This window comes from Opisthocomus hoazin, chromosome 6 (genome assembly GCF_030867145.1).
Source record: "Opisthocomus hoazin isolate bOpiHoa1 chromosome 6, bOpiHoa1.hap1, whole genome shotgun sequence".
NCBI lineage: Eukaryota > Metazoa > Chordata > Aves > Opisthocomiformes > Opisthocomidae > Opisthocomus > Opisthocomus hoazin.
The window spans coordinates 1,934,948-1,957,545 of record NC_134419.1 but is presented as its reverse complement, the minus strand read 5'-3'; the positions used below and the strand labels follow the sequence as shown (position 1 = coordinate 1,957,545).

Here is a 22,598-nt window from a genome sequence, read left to right as displayed (position 1 = left end):
GAGCCACCCCCACTGCCACGATCACACAGCTCTCGTGGGACCAACCCCGGAGGAGAGGGGGCTTTGCTGCCTCCCCAGTCTGAAAGACGAAGGAAAAGAGGAGAAAAAAACATGTTTCCCCTTCCTAAAAGGCTCAGCAGGGTGCAGGGACACCGGGGTGCGAGGGGACCCTCTGCGCCCCAGCACCCGCCGCCACCACGGGTTAATTAATTCAGTTAGCAACGCTGCGCCGAAAAGCTCAGCCCCGGCACCGAGCCCCCCTGGCCAGCACCCCTCGCCGAGGGGCTGCCACCGCCAGCACCCATGGCAGCTCTGCTCAGGGTCATCATCGGGGGAAAATTAGAGGGGAGAAAAAAACAAAGGTGCCTTGGTGAAACAGCCAACTGGGAAGACTGGGACATGCCAAAGTGAAACCAGCTGGGCTGGCCGGTTACCGTCTGGGCAAGAAAACTGCTCCTCCCTGCTAGCTAAAACTGCCTCCTGCTTCCCGGGGGAAGGTTCCCACCTCGCTGCAGCCGACGCGGCCGCGTTCTGCCTGCTGCTGCCTCCCGCACGCCGCCATCGCCGTGCCGGCACACGGCCCACCGGCTGCACCGGCGGCTGGATCACGGCCCCCGACAGGGTGGAACGTAGCAAAGACGCTGGGTTTTTTTCCCCCCTTGTTATTTCTTTTTTGGCTGGCTGGGTCCGCGCCGCAGCCCTGTGGCTGGCAGGAAGGGGAATACGTTAAACCACGATCGCAGCCGAGCGCCGGGCAGCCCGCGGTTGCACGTCCCTGCGCTTTCAGCAGCAGGTCCGGTGTCGGGAGTTGCGTCTCCTCCGCACCGTCCCCGCTGCCCTCGACGGGGCGGCTCAGCCTCCTGCACCGAGCTCACTGGTGGCCCTGACTTTCAGCCACGGTCTTTGGTGCTGGGGGGGCCGGTGCCCGCGGGGTCACGCCACCCCCGAGAGGCACTGCGGGATGCGGCGATGGCTGGGACCCCCACGCACATCGAAGGCGCACGGGACCTGCGACAGCCTGCCCCTGGCCCCGGGTGCCGGGCTGGCCCCGTGCTGGGTGCTCAGGCGCTGCACCCCTCCTGAGAACATCCCCTGGAGCACGAACCCAAGCAGCCTGCTACCCACGTTGTTTCAGAGAAAAGCCATCGGCGTGGCTCTCCATGCCAGCGAGCGAAGCCTGGGGCTGTGTCCTGCCCTGCCTGCGTCCCTGCCCGTGTCCTGCCCATCAGCGCAGGCAGCTGCGGCTGGGCTTGGGCCTTTGGGTTCAAGCATCCCGAAGTTACACGTTTGGCCAAAGCCTGAGTCCAGAGCCACGCTGTGCAAGCAGGACACATCTTTGCAGCAAGGTGACTCGCTGCCACGTACCCAGAACAGATGGCCAGCCAAAATCTGGACCAGCGCTGTCCGTAGGGTGCTGAAAACCCCTGGGACACTGCTGTTAATGTGCCCCGCGCTGTCACTGTCACCGAGGCCATCCGAGAGAGCTTCAGCCGGTCCCGGTCCCGCTGGGGAAGCAGCCGTGGGGATGAAGTCACGTTCAGCAGCGCTGCCTCCGAGCCCTGCCAGCTCCGAGCCCGTCTCCGTGCCGAAAACCTGCCCATCCTGTTTGCGTGCCTGGATGGGAGTCCGCCGGGCTGCAGGGTGTGGAGGGTGGCCGTGGGAGAGCTGGGCCGGGCTGCTGAGCCGGCAGCTTCGCAGGGACACGGCGCGGCGAGCTGCGGGGCAGGAGCAGGCGAGACGGCTCTGAGTCACGGGCAGCTGGGGCGGCGGGGAGGCAGCACTCGCCCTCAGCATCCTCAGCCCGGCTGCTCACCTCGCTCCCAGTGCCCTGAGGCCGGCTACAGCCGCTCCCCAGAGCCCAGATTTCGGCTGCCGCACAGAGAAGAAGGGCCATTTTGTTTTACGGAGCACGACGCAGGGCGAGGAACGAGCGCGGGGTCATTTCGGGGCACGGCCAAGGCAGGGCTGAGTTAAGGAAGATGCAGCTTCCCACCTGGCAGCCACGGGACAGCAAGGAGCAGGAGCGAGGGCCGTGAGCCGGTGGCTCCGTCAAGCTCCCGCCACGCCGGCAGAGCCACCAGCCTCACGGCACCGCGGCGTGGCACCACGCTGATCGGCCCTGAAGCACAGGACGGTCCCTGCCAGGGCCCAGAGGAGCCCCAGGCACGTCCCCGACCTCCAGGCGCTCATGTAAGCAGAGGGCTGACACAGAAATGCAGCAACCCAGAAAAGGGAAGTTTCTACCATCTCAGAGTATTATTAGAAAAATGATGCTTTGCTGCAGCTCAAGCTACCGTGATATCGCGGCTGGCTCATGGCTGGTTCCTCTGGGAGCACTGCAGACCCCGGCGCCCAAGAAGTCACCCACCATCTTCGTGGGTTGGAAAAGACTCGCTACCCCAAACCCGGCTCTCCCACACTCCTGCCCTGCAGCTCTCCACTGCCCTGGGCAGCCTGGTCCAGTGCCCGACCACTCTTTCAGTAAAGAAATTTCTCCCAATATCCAATCTGAACCTCCCCTGATGCATCTTGAGGCCATTGCCTCTCGTTTCCCTCACCCTGCCCGCTTCGGTGGCGGGAGGAGTGGAGCCCTCAGGACCCCCGGGGAGGGAGGAGATGTCCCCGGGGGTGTGTGGCACACGGGGTGACGCTGTCGCCGGCTCCCTGGCACACTGCAGCCAGCTGAGGCTCTGCTGTGTTTGATGTAAACAAGCTCTGTGCCCGCTGCCACGAGGCCAAGGGAGAAGCTCTGGGGAGAGCCCCCGTGTGGGGCCCGTGCTGGCTGGGGGCTGCGGGGCTCTGCCAGCTCCAGGGGACATCGGCTGCAGCCAGCGTGCTGGTCCCACAGAATCACAGAATCACAGAATGGTAGGGGTTGGAAGGGACCTCTGTGGGTCACCCAGTCCAACCCCCCTGCCGAAGCAGGGTCACCTACAGCAGGCTGCACAGGACCTTGTCCAGGCAGGTCTGGAATATCTCCAGAGAAGGAGACTCCACAACCTCCCTGGGCAGCCTGGGCCAGGGCTCCATCACCCTCAGAGGGAAGAAGTTCTTCCTCCTGTTCAGACGGAACTTCCTGTGCCTCAGTTTGTGCCCATTGCCCGGGCGCTCTCGGGCCACACGCGCTTGGCCATAGCTGCTGCGGCAGCAGGCTCACCCGGGCGAGGAAATATGAGAAAAGCAAGATCAAACGCGCCGAAAGCAGGTCACAGAATTGCCTCTGCTGCAGCTGGGCAAGACAACTGCTCATTAGGGTGATTACAGGCAGAGCAACTACCCCGGCTCTCTGCTAACGAGCCTGGGCTGCCTGACCTGCACAGGTCTCTGCAGCCCAGACCAGCCCCGGGGCTGTTGTTGCACGTTCAGCTCAGCCGGCAGCTCCGGAGGTTTCTCTTCTGCTCCATCTCATCCCACTCCCCTGTCCTGCAGAGGGTCTCGCCACCCGACCGTCTGAACATGAGGAAGAACTTCTTCCCTCTGAGGGTGACGGAGCCCTGGCCCAGGCTGCCCAGGGAGGCTGTGGAGTCTCCTTCTCTGGAGATATTCCAGCCCCGCCTGGACAAGGTCCTGTGCAGCCTGCTCTGGGTGACCCTGCTTGGGCAGGGCGGTTGGACTAGATGACCCACAGAGGTCCCTGCCAACTCCTACTATTCTGTGATTCTGTGATTCTGTGATTCTGACCGGTGCCAGGACCCCAAATCCCCCGGGCAGGCTCGCTGTGCATCCTTGGGGGTGCCCAGGAGAGCCAGGACGCTTCCTCAGCCCGTCCCAGCGGTGCTGCTGCCAGCGCGAGCCCGCGGCTGGCATACGGCCGGGGGGATGGAGGTGCGAAGACCATCACTTCCCATGGCTGATGCAGGGGGGTTGAGGGGGCTGAAACTCATCCAGGGCTGCTGGTGAGGCCGGCAGAGAAGCGCACGGGAGGCTGCTCGCAAGCAGAGCGCCGAGGGGCTGGTTCTCCATTGCCCACGGTCATTAACACAGCAGCCCCCAAAACATCTAAGCAGGACGTGCAGTTGCTCAGGGCGGGTTTCTGAGAGATCCCGATGTCCTCAGCTCCTGCCCGGGTGGTGCAGCCCTTGGCTGGCCACCCATCCCGCCCGGCTCCTGCGACGCCGGTCCTCCCGTCCGCCAGCAACGCGTGGGCACGTCCCAGCGCACCAGGCGAAGGAGGGATGCTTGACCCGCAGCCTGGTAGCGAGACCTCCGACACCTCCCCATGCGGTGGGTTTAACCCGGGGGGCTTCGCTGTCCGCGCTGCGTCGCTCATTGACCGTCCCAGCGCCAACGTCCCACAGAATCACAGAATCACAGAATAGTAGGGGTTGGAAGGGACCTCTGTGGGTCACCCAGTCCAACCCCCCTGCCCAAGCAGGGTCACCCAGAGCAGGCTGCACAGGACTTTGTCCAGGTGGGTCTGGAATATCTCCAGAGAAGGACACTCCACCACCTCCCTGGGCAGCCTGGGCCAGGGCTCCGTCACCCTCAGAGGGAAGAAGTTCTTCCTCGGGTTCAGACGGAACTTCCTGTGCCTCAGTTTGTGCCCGTTGCCCCTTGTCCTGTCGCTGGGCACCACTGAAAAGAGTCTGGCCCCATCCTCCTGACACCCACCCTTCAGATATTTGTAGGCATTTATAAGGTCCCCTCGCAGCCTTCTCTTCTCCAGGCTGAACAAGCCCAGCTCCCTCAACCTCTCCTCGTAGGGGAGATGCTCCAGTCCCCTCCTCATCCTCGTAGCCCTCCGCTGGACTCTCTCCAGTAGCTCTTCATCTTTCTTGAACTGGGGAGCCCAGAACTGGACACAGTACTCCAGATGGGACCTCACCAGGGCAGTGTAGAGGGGAAGGAGAACCTCCCTCGTCCTGCTGCCCACACTCTTCTTGATGCACCCCAGGATCCCATTGGCTTTCTTGGCAGCCAGGGCACACTGCTGGCTCATGGTCACCCTGTCGTCCACCAGGACACCCAGGTCGCTCTCCGCAGAGCTGCTCTCCAGCAGGTCAGCCCCAGCCTGTACTGGTGCCTGGGGTTGTTCCTCCCCAGGTGCAGGACCCTGCATTCGCCCTTGTTGAACCTCATCAGGTTCCTCTCTGCCCAGCTTTGCAGCCTATCCAGGTCACGCTGAATGGCAGCACAGCCTTCTGGTGTATCTACCACTCCTCCCAGTTTGGTGTCACCAGCAAACTTGCTGAGGGTACACTCTAACTCTTCATCCAGGTCGTTGATGAAGAAGTTAAACAAGACTGGGCCCAGTACTGACCCCTGGGGGACACCAAGGTCCCACGAGGTCCCTGCGGCTGCTGCTCGAGATAGAGAGCCAAACGAGCAGGGAGCTGCAGGGCTGCCGGCTTGGATAAGGTGCTGCGGGAAGCACGGTCCCCGGGCCGGCAGCGGAGATCCCACACGTGGTGGGGGTCCCGTTCACGGCGGGGGCAAGCAGCAGCGTGGGGCTGCCCGCTCTGATAACGAGGCACGGGCCCCAGCGCAGGGGGGACGTGGAGGGCCACCCCACCGGGACGCAGCTCATGTAACCACAAACATCCCTAAAATCAGACGTTGGAGGGCTGCAGGAAGAATCAGACACTACTCTGGCTGAATAAAAAAGACCAAAAATCGTGGCGGGCTGTACAGCCTGCAGCGAGCAGCCAGACTTTGGTGACAAAGAGCCACGGAGTGACCCTGCTTGCTCGAGCCACCAGTCCTCCCCGCGCGGCAGAGACCGGGGCAGCCCCCGCCTGCGAAAAAAGAGGGGAAAATAGGGATTTTTGTTCACCGTGGGCGTGCCGCACGCACCAACTGCCGCCTGTGAATCGCTCCGAGCGCCTCTGATGAAAGAGCCGAAGAACAAAGTGTTATTAACACATTGCCTGCAACGCGGGCGGCTACGTGGGGATTGGCACCCGCGCCGCGCCGGGAGCCGCTGCCAGCCCTGCGAGGCCTCGACGAGCTCTCATCCCCCACTTGAGGCAGGGATCCCTCCCACCGAGGCTCCTCGCAGTCGTGCAACCCCTTCCTGAAGGAAAATCCATTTTTATTCAGTCTTCAGAGGAGCCCTTTGGTTCACAGCTCGCCCTCTTCCAGCAGCATAGACCCAAGCCCGCTCCCTGTCTCCCGAGCAGCGCTCCGGAGCATCCCCTTCACCCTGGGATGCCATCCCACGGCCGCTCCGCATTGACAGCTCCCCCCGTGCCCTGGCACCCGGCCGGGAGACAGAAAGGCTGGCACCCAAAGAGCGATTTCCGTGGAAAATGGGGACCTGCACGCCAAGCTGCCACCCTGCAGTCACCCTCCGGCAGCCCCGGGTGCCTCAGCTGCAGAGTCCATCGGTCCGGCTCTACTCCACACGACGCCCGGCCACCGCTCGGGAGCGGGCACTGCTGCAGCCCCTGGAAAGGCCCCAGCCAAAAAAACAAATGAAAAATTGTGAAAAATCAGTATTTTCCCAGCTCCCAGCCCAGCTGCAAGGGAGGAGGGGGCTGCACGGGGCACACAGTAACACCAACGCTAGAAATTGCTTTACTTGAATGCGTGCAGGCGGGGTAGTCATTACACGAGTCTGCAAATCAACCCGAGAAAACTGTCTCCTGCCCAGAGACTGCTCCTGAGCAGGAGAGGAGGCAAAAATCCTCAGATTAATTAAAAAGTGTGGGCAGATCCCATGAAAATGAAATACATGAAAATAAAACCGGCACGGCTTGCTGCTGCCGCTCCGGCCTGGCCTCTGTGAGCACCCCTGGCTCTCCCAGCGGCTGCAGAACGGGGCTGATCTGCCAGACTGCTTCGGGACGAGGGAATCCTCCAGCACCTGGGACCTCTAGCACCAATATTTGATTTTGTATATTCCTTAAAAAAAACTTTGCACCGTTCATTAAAAAAAATATGCCTATTTTAAATGGCTCTGCAGAACTGAATATAAAAAAAATAAATTACCTTTGTTGCAAGTTTGTGTTGCAGGATTGGCCTGAAAGGTGCTGCTCCAGGCTCTCTGCCCCGTCCCTTCGCTGGGAAGGGCTGCCCGGCAGCAGTGCCGCTGTTCCCAGCCGGCGGGCCCCGGGCTGCGGGGATGGCTGCGTGCACCTTTCCCTGGGACTGGGTCACGAGTTTGGGGTTATTCACTGTTTTTCTCACAGCCCCAGCTCCTGGATTGAGGGGATGGTACGAGGGTGGGATGCGTGAGCCCCACAGCAGAGCTGCCCAAGCGTCCCCTCACCGCTCCCCAAACCCCCACCCGGGCTGAGCCCTCGCTATCGGCATGCCCGGCGCTGCAGCAGGCACAGCAAAGGGCTTGCTGGTGGAAAATAAAGCAACCCTAGGTCTCCCCACCTCCCAGTTTACTGAGTTCTGCAACACTAGCAATGCTAAAACTCAGTTAACGTGCTAATTTGCTGTCAGGTTGCAGCTGCCCCGTTTGCAAGCGCTCTGCAGTGATGCCCCTGCACCAGCTGGGAAAGTGTCCTCCATGCAAGCACCCAGTGCTCGCCGCATGCCCGAGATGGAAATAGAATCACAGAATGGTCGGGGTTGGCAGGGACCTCTGTGGGTCACCCAGCCCAACCCCCTGCCCAAGCAGGGTCACCCAGAGCCGGCTGCACAGCACCGCGTCCAGGCGGGGCTGGAATATCTCCAGAGAAGGAGACTCCACAGCCTCCCTGGGCAGCCTGGGCCAGGGCTCCGTCACCCTCAGAGGGAAGAAGTTCTTCCTCGGGTTCAGCTGGAACTTCCCATGCTCCAGTTTGTGCCCGTTGGCCCTTGTCCTGTCGCTGGGCACCACTGGAAAGAGTCTGGCCCCATCCTCCTGACCCCCACCCTGCAGATATTTAGAGGCATTTCTAAGGTCCCCTCTCAGCCTTCTCTTCTCCAGGCTGAACAAGCCCAGCTCCCTCAGCCTCTCCTCCTAGGAGAGATGCTCCAGTCCCCTCCTCATCCTCGTAGCCCTCCGCTGGACTCTCTCCAGTAGCTCCTCATCTTTCTTGAACTGGGGAGCCCAGAACTGGACACAGCACTGCAGATGGGGCCTCCCCAGGGCAGAGCAGAGGGGAAGGAGAACCTCCCTCGCCCTGCTGCCCACACTGCTCTTGATGCACCCTAGGATCCCATCGGCCTTCTTGGCAGCCAGGGCACGCTGCTGGCTCATGGCCAACGACCCGCTCCTTCCCGGGGCAGGGCCCGCGCAGGGGCAGCTCCTCGTCCCCTTTGCAGGTGGGGACAGGACGAGAGGCAACGGCCTCGAGCTGCATCAGGGGAGGTTCAGGTTGGATTGGACCCATCCCCCAGGGCCGCCACCACTCTCTGGCCCCGGGGGACACATCTGGGGGGAGATGCTGCCCGGAGAGGGTGACGTCTGGAGGGGATGCTGAGGGGATGCTGCCCGGAGGGGATGCCCCCACCTCCGTCCCACCCCGCTCCCACTGCTCCCACAGCCTCCATCTTGGGCGCCGCGGGAGGGCCGCGCCTGTGGCCCCCCGGCAGCGAGCCCCGCGACAGGCGGCAAACGCTGGGCATCTGTGTCGTGACATGTTGCAACTTGGGTATTTATTCGCTTGCTGCAAAATTACTTTTTTTTTCGTTTTTGGTAATAAAGAAGAGCGTGGTTTGGGGACCGGGAGGCGCCGGCCAGGCCGCGCCCCGCGAGGCTCCCGGCGGCCGCCAGGGGGCGCGGGCAGGCGGCGCCGCGCGCGGGCCCAAGATGGCGGCTGGGTGCGGGCCCGTCCTCACCTCACGGCGCTCCCCGCCCCGCCGCCCGCGGAAACCCCGCCACCGCCTCCCGGGAACACGGGGTCCCGCCGTTCTGACCCTTCTCTGCCTGTTTCAATCGGGTTTCGTGTCTGCGGCATGGCTTCCTGCAGGCGCGCTGCAGGGGGCGGTACCGCCTGGCCCTCGGACCGGGGCTCCACCTCAGGGGCCCTGCTCCCAGGTCTCCAGCGACGGGACGAGAGGAAGCGGCCTCAAGCTGCGTCAGGGGAGGTTCACGTTGGATATTAGGGAAAATTTCTCCACCGAAAGAGTTGTAAAACACTGGACCGGGCTGCCCAGGGCACTGGGGGACTCCCCGTCCCTTGAGGGGTTCAAAAAATGTGTGGATGTGGCACTTCGGGAGGCCTGGCGGTGTTGGGGTGACAGTTGGACTGGATGATCTTAGAGGTCTTTCCCAAACTTAATGATTGTGTGATTCTATTTCTAAACGCTCTCCCCATTCAGTGCTTCCTAGGAGACAGAATCACACGAAATGAGCTGGTGAAGGGACGGAGCGTGCCCGCAGTGAGTTTGCTGGTGACACAAAGCTGGGAGGAGTGGCTGATGTACCAGACGGCTGCGCTGCCATCCAGCGAGACCTGGAAAGGCTGGGGAGTTGGGCAGAGAGGAACCTGATGAGGTTCAACAAGGGCAAGGGCAGGGTCCTGCACCTGGGGAGGAACAACCCCAGGCACCAGTACAGGCTGGGGCTGAGCTGCTGGAGAGCAGCTCTGCGGAGAGGGACTGGGAGTGCTGGGGGACGACAGGGTGACCGTGAGCCAGCAGCGTGCCCTGGGTGCCAAGAAGGCCGATGGGATCCTGGGGTGCATCAAGAGGAGTGTGGGCAGCAGGGCGAGGGAGGTTCTCCTCCCCCTCTGCTCTGCCCTGGGGAGGCCCCATCTGCAGTGCTGTGTCCAGTGCTGGGCTCCCCAGTTCAAGAAAGATGAGGAGCTACTGGAGAGAGTCCAGTGGAGGGCTACGAGGATGAGGAGGGGACTGGAGCATCTCTCCTACGAGGAGAGGCTGAGGGAGCTGGGCTTGTTCAGCCTGGAGAAGAGAAGGCTGAGAGGGGACCTTGGAAGTGCCGATAATTATCTGCAGGGTGGGGGTCAGGAGGACGGGGCCAGACTCTTTCCAGTGGTGCCCAGCGACAGGACAAGGGGCAACGGGCACAAACTGGAGCATGGGAAGTTCCAGCTGAACCCGAGGAAGAACTTCTTCCCTCTGAGGGTGACGGAGCCCTGGCCCAGGCTGCCCAGGGAGGCTGTGGAGTCTCCTTCTCTGGAGATATTCCAGCCCCGCCTGGCCGCGGTGCTGTGCAGCCTGCTCTGGGTGACCCTGCTTGGGCAGGGGGTTGGGCTGGGGGATCCCCAGGTCCCTTCCAACCCCACCATGCTGGGATTCTGTGACATTAATGTAAACTCACACCCTGTGCCCGCATGACCTGCCTGCTATTCAGAGAACAGCCATGAGCATGACTAACTGAAAGGGTGAAGAAAACCCCATCTCTGTTTTCCCGTGAGTGGCACTGCTTGGTAGCAGGGTTTGGAGGGGACACACACCCACCCCTCCCCGCTGTCACTCTGGGGCTTTCCCGCAGCCCCAGGGGACAGCAAAGCGCTTGATGAACGGGAACGTCCCCGTTGGAGGCAGCACCGGGGGGCTGGTGGCTGCCGGGGTGGCTCCTGCAGCAATTCCCCACGAAGCCGATTTCTCTGCGGAGGAAGCGCGCGGGGCAGGAGAGTGTTTACTCATGCAAATGCCACTCGTGGGCTATTTTATGATTCCACGCTGCTATTAAATAGGACAAAGTTTGGGTTTGCCTTTTCCCGCGGCTTTATCTGGGGAGCGGCACCGCGGGCGGCGAGGGGATGTCCCGGCTCCAGGACTTTGCCCGGCGCTGCCGGGGCTTCGGCGCCGAGCCAGGCGGGAGGGCTCACGCAAGCGCCCATCGCTGCGGTGTGTGCCCGGCCTGCCAGCACCGCAGCCCAGGCTGCCACGTCCCCCGGCCAGGTGGGCTGTGGGGGCATCCGCAGAGGGGAAGGAAAAGGAGAGGGAAGGAAAAACCCCCTCCTCACCCGGAGAGAAGGGATGTAGGGATGCATCCCTGGCCCGGGACGGCAGCGGCGGGCGCGGGCAGAGGGAACGTCGGTGCCAGGAGCGGCAGCCGCCCTCCCGGCACGTTCCAGGTTTCAGGGAGCAGCACTGTTTTCTGCCGCCCCGAATTAACGAGCACCAGGAGCTGCCTGAGCCCCAGCTGCCCGCAGCTGCCCAGGGTGAAGCGCTCCCGGGGCTCCCGCTTGTGTTTCCCGTTTGCAGGGGTGTGACCGCTGTCCCCAAATCCCTGGGCCTCTGCTGTCAAACTTCAGGCCCAGGTGAGTGAAACCCCCCCAGCTCGAGGGGCACGGCCGGCAGCACCCTCTGGGCTTCGGCATTTTCTGCGGTGCCCAGCGCAGGCTGCTGCCAGCCCGCTCAGCACCGCAACCCGCTGCCAAACCCCGGCGTGGCCGGTGAGACCCGAATCCCTTCCGGCGATGCTTCGGCACCGCAGAGGACAGCAGGAATGTGCTGAGCGCTGGCAAACCGGGGTCGGGTCAACACATCCCAGACCCCCGCGCCCCCAGATCCCGGCACCCCCGCCTTTGGGAGAGGTAAACCCCCCCCGTCAGGAGTCCGCAGCCAGCCCTGCGGTGCAAAGAGCAGCCAACGGCGTTATCCTGACCGTGGGGTCCCGCACCCCAGCTTTTGCCCCTTTCACGCACATGGATGGGGTCGTGGGGGGGGACGGCTGGCGCTCGCCCCCAGCCTCCCTCCTGTTTGCTGCCGGTGCCGGGAGCCCAGCGCTGCACCAAACGCCCCATCCCAGACCAGTCAGCTCAGTTTAGTATCAAATCGGCAGCACCCCTCTATTCCTGAGCCCGCACCCGCTCTCCTGGGGCTGGGACCTGGGATACGGGGGACAGCTACCCCCCCTCCCACACACAACCCGACCCCACGGCCGTGGGGAGCGGGCACGGCTCCTGCTTGGGCCAGGCTTCTCCCTGCATCCGCTGGGAAAGGCGAATGCCTCTGGCAGGGAAGTGCGGTGTCCCTGCTCCTCGCCGCCCGTGAAGGGCCACCGAGCCGGGCTCTCGGCCGGACGCGGGCAACCCGGGCGGTTAGGAAAGCCGCGGGCACGGTGCCCGGCTCTGGAGCCAAACCCAGTTGGGGCCGTGCTTCCAAGCGCTCCCGGGCACTGGCCGAAGTCAAACCCCGAACCCCAGCAGCGACTGCTTCAGCTGAACCCCGCTTTTTCTTCCATCAGGGGTGGAGAAACTCCTCTAAAGAAAACAGGGGGAAAACGGTGTTTTGTCTTAGGGCTCCCACCACCATGATGGCATCGAGCCCCTGTGCCCCCCCGTCGGGAGCCGTGCTCGCCCGCCCTTCCCCGAACTCCAGCTGCTGGTCTTGTTTTTTGGGTGGTTTCCGTGCCTTGGGGGCACGCTGCCAGCGCCCAGGCTGGCTGCCAGCAGCCCACCCGCAGCCCCTACCCCCGCCGTGGCCGGGCGCAGGGCTGCGTGGGCTGCGGGCTCCGTCCGTGGGCCCCCCACCTCTGCCCTTGCTGCCGAGCGTGCCGAGGTTGGCCGAGGTCGGAGGCTGGGGGGGGGGGTCTAATCCTGCAGGGGTCCGGGCCGCCCCGGGAAGGTGAACGTGGATGCTGCTGCCTGCACCGGCTGGAAAGAGCGGGGGGTCGGCTCAGCGACACGGGACCGGGCGCCGCTGGGAAAAGGCAGTGACCGTGGGACCAGAGGCCGCCCCGGGGAATGTGCAAGCTGGCGTTTGCTTCGCAGCCCCTGTTACCCGGGAGATTCACGGGGGGGACTGGAGACCCTAACCCGGAACGCACGGCCCCGCTACGTGAGCGTCGCCGGGGTGCTGTGCCGCTCGGCGGTGCGGGAGCGCCAGGCCCGCGACCTTCACGCAGCAACGGGATGGCTGGGGGGGTCCACGGAGACGGTGAAAGGTCCCACGGGGGGCAGGGCAAGGCAGGGGACCGAGGGAGCGGATGGGGACTTCGCTGAAAATGGGAACGGGGCCACACGAGCGTGGGGATGACACGGAGCTGAGTGAAAGGGGAGGTGGAAGGCCCCCGGCACGGCGCTGTGGGGGGGGACTGGCTGGTTGCTGGCCCCTTCGGCAGTGACAGTGCTTAGGCACTGACACCGTGCGGTGTTTGGTCTCATTCCCAAAAACTTCAATTATGGTGCTCTTCTGCAGCTGGCCGAGAACGTCGGCTTGGGCGGACCTGCTGGAGAGCAGCTCTGCGGAGAGGGACTGGGAGTGCTGGGGGACGACAGGGTGACCATGAGCCAGCAGCGTGCCCTGGGTGCCAAGAAGGCCAATGGGATCCTGGGGTGCATCAAGAGGAGTGTGGGCAGCAGGGCGAGGGAGGTTCTCCTCCCCCTCTGCTCTGCCCTGGAGAGGCCCCATCTGCAGTGCTGTGTCCAGTGCTGGGCTCCCCAGTTCAAGAAAGATGAGGAGCTACTGGAGAGAGTCCAGTGGAGGGCTACGAGGATGAGGAGGGGACTGGAGCATCTCTCCTACGAGGAGAGGCTGAGGGAGCTGGGCTTGTTCAGCCTGGAGAAGAGAAGGCTGCGAGGGGACCTTAGAAATGCCTCTAAATATCTGCAGGGTGGGTGTCAGGAGGCCGGGGCCAGACTCTTTCCAGTGGTGCCCAGCGACAGGACAAGGGGCAACGGGCACAAACTGGAGCATGGGAAGTTCCAGCTGAAGATGAGGAAGAACTTCTTCCCTCTGAGGGTGACGGAGCCCTGGCCCAGGCTGCCCAGGGAGGCTGTGGAGTCTCCTTCTCTGGAGATATTCCAGACCCACCTGGACGCGGTGCTGTGCAGCCGGCTCTGGGTGACCCTGCTTGGGCAGGGGGTTGGGCTGGGTGACCCACAGAGGTCCCTGCCAACCCCGACCACGCTGGGATCCTGTGATTCTGTGAGCGTCCTCCCACAGCAGCACCCCGCCTGAACCGCAGGCAGGACCCGAGCAGGCACCTCCTAAATCCCTGCCCCTCCACCCAGAGCTCTGCCGGCTGCCTCGCACCACCAAGCAGCCAAAACCCACGGCCTCGGAGAACATTTGGGGCTGGGGGTCTGCCAGCATGGGGGACAGAGCCAAGCCCCCTGGCTGAGCCTGACGCAGCTCCCGGCCCCCTCCCTGTCTCTGTGGTGCGGAGGGGGTTGCGGGCAGCAGCCTGGCGAATCGTGACAGTCAGGATTAATGGGCAGGGGGGGGACAAAACGCCCCGGATGCTTTTTGGCAGGCGATGAAAGGAAGGTTTAGCGGCAGCTGCCAGCCAGGAGCTGGCCGAGGGACAACTGTGGGTCCGACCCCATCCCGGGCTCCCCAGGCCGGCCGCCGCGCTGCATCCCCAGCCCGGCTCTTTCTCTCCCCGCTGCAAAGCAGAAGGGACCCACGCACCTCCCGAGCACCCTTGCTGATTCTCTGGGCAAAGGCAGGGAAGGAAAACTGTCCCCAGCCAGGAACCCTGCGGGGAAAACGCAGCCTCAGAGCGTTGCCAGCCGTCATTACCGGCGCGGGTCGGGGAGTTGCTGCTGGGGAGAGAGCAAACAGGCTTCAGCTGCCTCCCAGTTGCCTCCGAGACAGATTTAGCTCTGCGGCCAGCCCCAGATGGGGCTGTGTGGCCAACCCGCCTGCGAGATACAATCTGAGCCCTCGCAGTGGAGCCGGAGACTTGAGTTGCTAATAGAGACCCAGCAAATTAACCGAGCTTAATTCGGAGGGTCACCACACAATGCTTCCACCTGTTTCGCCGCGGTCCTGCCATCTGCCGCCCCTCCACCTGATGCAAAAGAGGCTTTTATCCCTTTCTCCCGACGCCGTGGGCTTCGTTACGTCGCGTCGAATCTCATCAGGGCCGCGGCGGCGGGGCAATGGGCAGCGAGAGCCGAGCCGGGGGAACACACGCAAGCTTTGGGGAGCTTTCCTCGCCGCAGCCAGCACAACCGAGGGGCTACTGAAATCATTTTCTACCTTCTGCTGCGGAAAACGGTTTCGTGCCCAAATCCGGTTTTCCCAATGGCTAATTCAGCGATTCTGCGAGCCGCACACCGAACGCCGCTCCGCTGCGCTCACCCGCACGCCGCACCGCGCGTCAGCAAACACCGCCTCGGAAAACGGCGGCTGCTGCTCACGAGCCGCAGGAAAACGCCGACGCGAGCAAACCTTCGGAGCACACGCGGCCAAAAGCTCGGCGAGGGACCACCGAGGGTCCCGCCGGAGCCGGTGGGACCGCCTTGGCTCGCAGCCCGCGTTGGGCAAGCGCCTTGGCACTCGCTGCGGGAGCAGGGCGGCTTCTAGGTGCGACAGCTGAGCAAGCGTGATCTTTGACACAGCTCCCGTCAGAAGAAATCCTCCCCGGAGGTCTGCCCAGCTGAGACGGCCCATATGGCAGCAAAAGTAAGTTCTGGAGAAACCCCAAGTCCGACCCCAAGCTTGGAAGCCCTGCGGAGGGGCCGGCGAGGGCGAGGTGCTGCCCACCCCCCGGCAGGCTGCTGGCTGGGGGGGGCTGGGGGAGCGGGTCCCCTCCGCCGGGCTCAAACGCCGGGAGTTTAGCGAAGTCAGCATCGGAGGGGCAAGCAGGAGCACCCAGCTGCAGGGTGGTCTGGCAGCTCCGGCCGACGCGGAGCATTGCTTCACCGCAGCGGCGGCCGAGAAGAGCCCAGCGCGGCTCCCCCCGTCGGGGTATTCGCAGGGGGGGGTCACAGAATCACAGAATCACAGAATGGTCAGGTTGGAGGGGACCTCTGTGGGTCATCCAGTCCAACCCCCTGCCCAAGCAGGGTCGCTGGCACCGTACCTGCCCCCAGCACCACTCCGTGCCTTGGCTCAGCACGCCCCGGCTGCGGGACCGGCCGGCGTAGCACGGCCCGGCGCGTTGGTGGCTCTGCCAAAATGCCACTGTCCCCGCCGCCGGCGTGACGAGTCGGGATAACTCTGGAGCGTCGGACTATTGCAGGCTTCGGACCGCGCTCTGGAAAGGAGCTTCTTGGAAGCGTTAGCGCAGGCTGCAGTGCCTGTGACTCACTGGGAAATTACAACGCGCCCGCGCAGGAGGCAAACCGGCGAGAGGAAACGAATCGCTCCTTACGGCGGGACGCACGCCGAGCCGCAGGCGCCAGGAACGCCGGCCGTGCTCCGGAGCTGCTGCCTGCCTCTCCTCGCTGCTCGCGTCGGGAAGGTGCCGGGCACCGCGCTGCTGCTGCCCGCCCGGCCCGAGGTGTCGGTGCCGTCCCGCTCCCCTGGCCGCGTGGCCGTGCAGGAGGGTGACATGGGTGCCCAACACCGGGCGTCTGCACCCGGGACCTTGCCCCGCGGCAAACATGGTGCGGGTCTGAGCAGTGAGCACACGCCGTGCCGGCCCGGCTCACAGAATCCCAGAATCCCAGCATGGCAGGGGTTGGAAGGGACCCCTGGGGATCCCCCAGCCCAACCCCCTGCCCAAGCAGGGTCACCCAGAGCAGGCTGCACAGCACCACGTCCAGGCGGGGCTGGAATATCTCCAGAGAAGGAGACTCCACAGCCTCCCTGGGCAGCCTGGGCCAGGGCTCCGGCACCCTCAGAGGGAAGAAGTTCTTCCTCATGGAGAGCAAGCTCACGCCAGAGCTGCTCAAGGTGCCTCCAAAGTTGGGGGTTTCTCCCCAGGCCACCTTGGCTTTCCTGGCCGGCAAGGCTGGAAGCGAAACACCGGTTTGCTACACACCGAGCGCGTATTTTCGGGCTCTGCTGCCTCATTTGCCTCCTCTGTGTCCAACGCCAGTGTCCCAAGAGTAGAAGAGGCGGTGGGGTGTCCTCAGGGCAAGGCCTGGGGTGACCCCCAAGGGCAGGGACCGGGTGCAAAGGGCTCGCCCAGCGCCCGACCTCCCCACGCCTGCTCAACACAGCGAAACATGGCACAGCAGAGGCACAGATCAGAAACCACGTCCTGGGAGACACCGCAGGCGTGAAAGCCGGCGCCCGCGCGAAGGAAATGGTGAGTTCCTGGGAGGATGGCGGCACTCGGGGGGCTGCAGCCCCTCGCGCTCGTGTCCCCGCCGTCGCAGACGCTCTCCAGGGCGGTGGGTTAAATCGCATCATCCCTCACCGTGCGTCAAAACACCGTCTGCTTTCACCGCCGCCAGCGCTACAGATCGCACCGGACGCTGCCCGGCATCGCGTGCCGCGGTCTGAAAGAGCTGGCGGGGATAATTCCCGCGCGTGTTGGCGTTCGCTGGAAGGGGAATGGCACGAGCGGGGCTGCGGGGGAGATGGACAGCTGCGCCCTAACGGTGAATTTGAAGGGAATCTGGCGGCCTTCGGGGCCCTGACGGGTGACCGCGGCACAGGGAAGGCGTTCAGCTTTGCCAGGGCGAGCTCTGCGCCGCGCAACGCCGGAGCGAGAGGCGCGACTGGCGGGATGGCGACGTGCCCGCCCGTCCTCCGCGGCGGCTCCGAAGCGAAGGGCCCGCACGCTCAGCCGTTATCTCCGGGTATCTCCAGGCTTCGCCGATGCCTGCCGCCAACTCAGGCCACGGGAGCGGCCGGTGGCCAAGCACCGGCCCCGAGGCCTGCCCACGGCCCAGCCCGGGACAGGGGGACAGAGCGGGGAGGTTTACAACGCCGCCTTCGCCCCACAGTCCCTGGGAACTGGGCCGGGCTGGGCGAGCCCCCCAGCCCTCGCAGTGCCGGTGTGGGGAACGGGGTACGTGGAGCCGGGACTCGAACCGGCGTCCGCAACCCCAATTCCCAAGCCCCGCTCCCTCCTCAGGCCACGCCCCTCCCTCCCGCAGCCAATCAGCAGCCGCCGCCCCGCCGGTTCCCCGTGGCGGCCCGGTCGGTAACCGCGGCGCGGGGTCAGTCTCGGCGGCGAAGGGGAGCGGCCTCATTTGCATCGACCAGTGAGCGGGAAGTATGCAAATGACCCCGACGCGGATTGGCCGGGCGCGGGTCGGCTAGCGCCTGCGGGGCGCCTTTGTGCCGCAGAGGCGGCGGCGGCGCGGAGCGGGCGGCGGGAGCGGCACCTCCCCGCGGCTGCACTATGACTCTGGAGGAGCTGCCTGGCGACCGCCGCAGCGCCGGGAGGTACGGGCACGGCGGGGGGGGGGGGGGGGGGGGGGGGGTTGGCCGGCCCCGGGTGACGACCGGCCCCGGGTGACGACCGGCCCCGGGTGACGGCGGCCTGTCCCCGCTTGTCCCGGCGGCAGGATGGAGCAGGCGGGGGACGCGCTGGAGGAGGTGCTGAGCAAGGCGCTGAGCCAGCGGAGCCTCACCCTCGGCGTCTACGAGGCCGCCAAGCTGCTCAACGTGTGAGTGACCCCCCCCCCCAGTCCCCGGTGTGTCCCCCCCACCCCCGCTGTGACTCCCACCCCCGGTGTGACCCCCACCCCCGGGGTCCCCGCCGGTGACCGCCCGCTGTCCCCCGCAGGGACCCCGACAACGTGGTGCTGTGCCTGCTGGCCGCCGACGAGGAGGAGGAGGGGGACGCGGCCCTGCAGATCCACTTCACCCTGATCCAGGCCTTCTGCTGCGAGAACGACATCGACATCCTGCGCGTCAGCAACCCGGCGCGCCTGGCCCAGCTCCTGCTCCCCGCCGCCGGCCCCGAGCCCCCCGCCGACCTCCACTGCGTCCTGGTCACGGTGAGCGGGGCGCCGAGCCCCCCGCGATGGCTTCCGCGCCGCGACGGGGACCCACGCGCGGCCCCGGGTCCCGCCGAGGGGCGGGCGACGCGTGGCCCCGGCGCTGGGCTGGCGAGGCGTAACCCGTCTTTCCAGTGCCGGTGATGAAGGCGCCGGGCACGTCTCCTTATCCGGCCCAGCCGGGAACCGAGCGTGGTTCCCGAATGCCACTTGGCAAAACCGGAACTGACGGCGCCCGGGGCGCGGCGGCCGCCCTCGCCCGGGGCTCGGGCCCGCGGCCGCAGGGGGTCCCGCCGAACCGGCGACGGCCCCCGGGAAACTGGCTTTTTCTTTCTCTCTCTTTTTTTTTTTCTCTTTTTCTCTCTCTTTTTTTTTTTCTCTTTTTCTCTCTCTTTTTTTTTTTCTCTTTTTCTCTCTCTCTTTTTTTTCTCTTTTTCTCTCTCTCTTTTTTTTTTTCTCTTTTTCTCTCTCTCTTTTTTTTTTCTCTTTTTCTCTCTCTCTTTTTTTTTTCTCTTTTTCTCTCTCTTTTTTTTTTCTCTTTTTCTCTCTCTCTTTTTTTTTTCTCTTTTTCTCTCTCTCTTTTTTTTTTCTCTTTTTCTCTCTTTTTTTTTCTCTTTTTCTCTCTTTTTTTTTCTCTTTTTCTCTCTTTTTTTTCTCTTTTTCTCTCTTTTCTCTCTTTTCTCTTTTTCTCTCTTTTCTCTTTTTCTCTCTTTTCTCTTTTTCTCTCTTTTCTCTTTTTCTCTCTTTTCTCTTTTTCTCTCTTTTCTCTTTTTCTCTCTTTTCTCTTTTTCTCTCTTTTCTCTTTTTCTCTCTTTTCTCTTTTTCTCTCTTTTCCCTTTTTCTCTCTTTTCCCTTTTTCTCTCTTTTCCCTTTTTCTCTCTTTTCCCTTTTTCTCTCTTTTCCCTTTTTCTCTCTTTTCCCTTTTTCTCTCTTTTCCCTTTTTCTCTCTTTTCCCTTTTTCTCTCTTTTCCCTTTTTCTCTCTTTTCCCTTTTTCTCTCTTTTCCCTTTTTCTCTCTTTTCCCTTTTTCTCTCTTTTCCCTTTTTCTCTCTTTTCCCTTTTTCTCTCTTTTCCCTTTTTCTCTCTTTTCCCTTTTTCTCTCTTTTCCCTTTTTCTCTCTCTTTTTTTTTCCTCCTTTTTCTCTCTCTTTTTTTTTTTCCTCCTTTTTCTCTTTTTTTATTTCCCAGCTCCTGCACTGGAGTCCGAGGCTGCCAAACGCCTCGCACGCTTCTGGGCTTGGTTTGTTTGTTTGCCTCTGCGCCGCGATCACTGAAGATGATTCACGCTCCCGGGCTTTCCGCCGTGCTTTTTCTTTCTGTGGGGAGGGTTGATTTTTACTCCTCTGTCCCAGCTTTTCTCTCTCTCTCCCCCCTGTTGCAGAACCCCCATGCCTCGCAGTGGAAGGACCCGGCGCTGAGTCAGCTGATGTGCTTCTGCCGCGAGCGTCGCTGCACGGATCAGTGGGTGCCCGTCGTCAACCTCCCCGAGCGGTGACCGCGCCGGCCCCGCCGCCCGCCGAACCCAATTGCACTGAGGTTTTGCAATATTTCAGTGGTTGCTCAGGAAGGAACTCCCTGCCCCGGCACGAGGATTGCGGGGAGCTGGGGGGGGGGGGGGGGGGGGCGGAACGACAAACAAAAACACCACCACCACCACCAAAAAGAAGTTCAAAAACCGATGTGGAGGGCGGGACGGGGGGGGTGGGCAGGCCGGCGTTGAGCTGCTTGTTGTGTGGGACTGAAGAAAAGCGGCTGCGCGGCGACGGGGATGAGCGTGGAGCCAAGCGGGATGGGCAGCGCCGGCGGGATGAGCCGTGCCGGGGGGCCGCTTGGCCACGTTACCCACAGAAACCCCCCCCCCGTGCCCTTCACCGCTCCTCAAAGTGCAACTTAACCTTACAGAATACCTTAAAGAGCAAAAAAGGGTTAATGGAACCATTTTACAAGCAATTTTATTATATTTTTGGGATGTTAATGCTCAAGTTTTTATGCTAGGATATATAATAAGTTATTTTATGATATTGATGAAAAAAACTATTTATACTCCGAGGTTTGAGAGCCCGATTGCCCTTACGCCGTCGGCCTGCAACCACCCACCTCTTAACAGTTGGCTGTTAAAAGCCACTACTTTAATAGAAGTGTTTGAAATTAGAGCGTGTTTTGTTTTATGGGTTTTTGGTTTTGTTTGTTTGGGGTTTTTTTGAAATAAAGTTGAAACTCCAGCCCTGAGTTTTTCTCTCCTTCCCCCCCATGCCGGCGTAGAGCCCAACGCGCTCCCTGGGCAGCTGCCTCCTCCTCCCGGCCCCGGGCCAGGCCCTGCTGTGCTGGTCCCGGGGGGGTTTTCCCTTGCCACGAACTGACCCAGCAGCTGAGGTGCTGCACGAAACGCTGGGAATATTATTTATTTTTCTTCAACGCTGCCACTTGAAATTAAAAAAAAACCAAAAAACCCCAAGGGAAAGCGTTATTCCTGCGGCTCCAAGGCTCCCGCAGAGCCCAAGTCATCTGGGAAGCTGGGGAAACCCCGTTCTGCGTAGCAGGGAAACTTGGCCCGGCGATTCCTTTCCCGGGAAGGCGTTGATCCAAGAGTGGCACCACCGACGGCTGCAAACCCTGCGGGGGGAGGAGGTTTCTGTGCCAGGCTCCCCTTTGATGACATACATACGCTGGCGTGCAATAAAAGCTGTAGGCCGTGGGGCAGAGACCTCCATCCAGGCCCTTGGAGAGCAGGAGAACCCCCCGGGATGCCGGTGACCGGCACCGGGCTTTCCCAGCTCGCCGGACCCACAGCCCTGCCAGGCACGTGTTGGTAGAAGCCATCTTGAGCAGCACAAATGTCAGCAAGCGAGGGAAAAATTCAACCACGCCTGACCCCAGACACCCACAAAGCCCGCTCGGGGGGGCTTCGCCCTCCGCTGCCGCCGTACGCTGTTTCCGAAGCGGTAACAGAGGACGGGTGGATTGAATTAATCACAAATATTTGCAATTTCACCGAGTTCTACCTTGAGCAGAACCCCCCAACGTCTCCCGACGTCGCCCCCAGCCCCTGTCCCCACGTCACCAAAGGCCTGGCCAGCACCCGTGGGTGGCCCTGGACAACGCCGGGGAGGCAGCGGCGAAGGGAAGGGGGCACATCCTGTCCTGGGAAGGACGCTGATCCCCGTCACCAGCCAAACACAGGAGTAAGCGGCAGCCGCACGCGGCGATGGGACGGCTGCGTACGCCGGAGCGGGGCCTGGAGAGCTGCACTCGAGCTGCTGCTCTGCCCGGCGCTGATTTTGGGCTTATTTTATCCAATTTTGGGCTAATTTTGTCCAATTTTGGGCTAATTGTGTGCTGCAGCCAAGCTCAGGGTCCTGCTCTGGCTCCCCGCCGCGTGTGGGGACGGGGCCATTCTGGGCACCACGTTACGTACGCATCGCTGTAGGTATAAATAAAAGCTCTGGAAACCGAACTGCGGCCTCAAAACCGAAAAGCATCGAGAGGGAGGGACGCGTTGAAGGAAAACCAAATCATTTCTGGCACGGGGCAGCATGCGGAGCAGCCGGGCTGCGATGGGGACGGCAGCCCCAAGCCTGGCACGCCGAGCTAAGCCAGGTGAGGGATGGGTCAGGATTGCCTCGGGATTGACAAGGGATGCGGAAAGTAATAAAAAAAGAAAGAAAACCAGAAATTCTGCCCCCATCCTCCCACTGAACCAAGGCTTTACCAAGGGTCTGTAATAAATAGGAACCCCCAAGCAGCTCTTCTCCCTTTAACGCAGCACAGCACTGAAGGGGCAAAGTAGAAAAAAAACAGAGAAAACCCACAAATAATAAGCTGGCTGCTTAATCTATGGGGGGAGAAAAAAAAAAAGAATAAATCCCCATTCCGGAGTGGCATGGAGATAAAACAAGCAGGGCGGCACAGCCGTGCCGCCTCCATGGGTTTCCCCCAGCAGCTGATGGTCTCATTTCTCCTTTTTTCATTCAGCCAGGGCAGAGTCTGTATTTCCCCCGAATTTTACAATCCCTGGTCTTTCACGGGAGTATTTATAGCCAAAGAGCAAAGTGCAGACAAAACCACTCTGGCTTTCGCGTGCCCCTATAGATTGCATTGAAAAAACAAAAAATTTACCCAAAAATCTATATATTAAACGCCGTCAGAAGCAGGCAGCTACAGATGTCAAGTCTCGCACC

At 62.3% G+C, this 22,598-nt stretch overlaps 1 protein-coding gene across 1 annotated transcript; it reads left to right on the top strand.

The window, feature by feature from the left end:
• The first annotated feature begins 17,615 nt into the window (after positions 1 to 17,615).
• On the top strand, positions 17,616 to 20,021 carry GADD45A (growth arrest and DNA damage inducible alpha). Its single transcript, XM_075424041.1, has 4 exons — positions 17,616 to 17,865; positions 17,988 to 18,089; positions 18,209 to 18,422; positions 19,802 to 20,021. The coding sequence occupies exons 1-4, from the start codon at positions 17,822 to 17,824 to the stop codon at positions 19,913 to 19,915; spliced, it is 474 nt and encodes a 157-aa protein (XP_075280156.1). The 5' UTR covers positions 17,616 to 17,821; the 3' UTR covers positions 19,916 to 20,021.
• The last annotated feature ends 2,577 nt before the right edge of the window (positions 20,022 to 22,598 follow it).

Excerpts from the sequence above, each read along its gene's own strand:
- GADD45A (XM_075424041.1), top strand. The coding sequence starts at position 17,822 with ATGACTCTGGAGGAGCTGCCTGGCGACCGCCGCAGCGCCGGGAG. Across the intron at positions 17,866-17,987 it reads GACCGCCGCAGCGCCGGGAG|GATGGAGCAGGCGGGGGACG; the intron begins GTACGGGCACGG and ends TCCCGGCGGCAG. Across the intron at positions 18,423-19,801 it reads TCCACTGCGTCCTGGTCACG|AACCCCCATGCCTCGCAGTG; the intron begins GTGAGCGGGGCG and ends CCCCTGTTGCAG.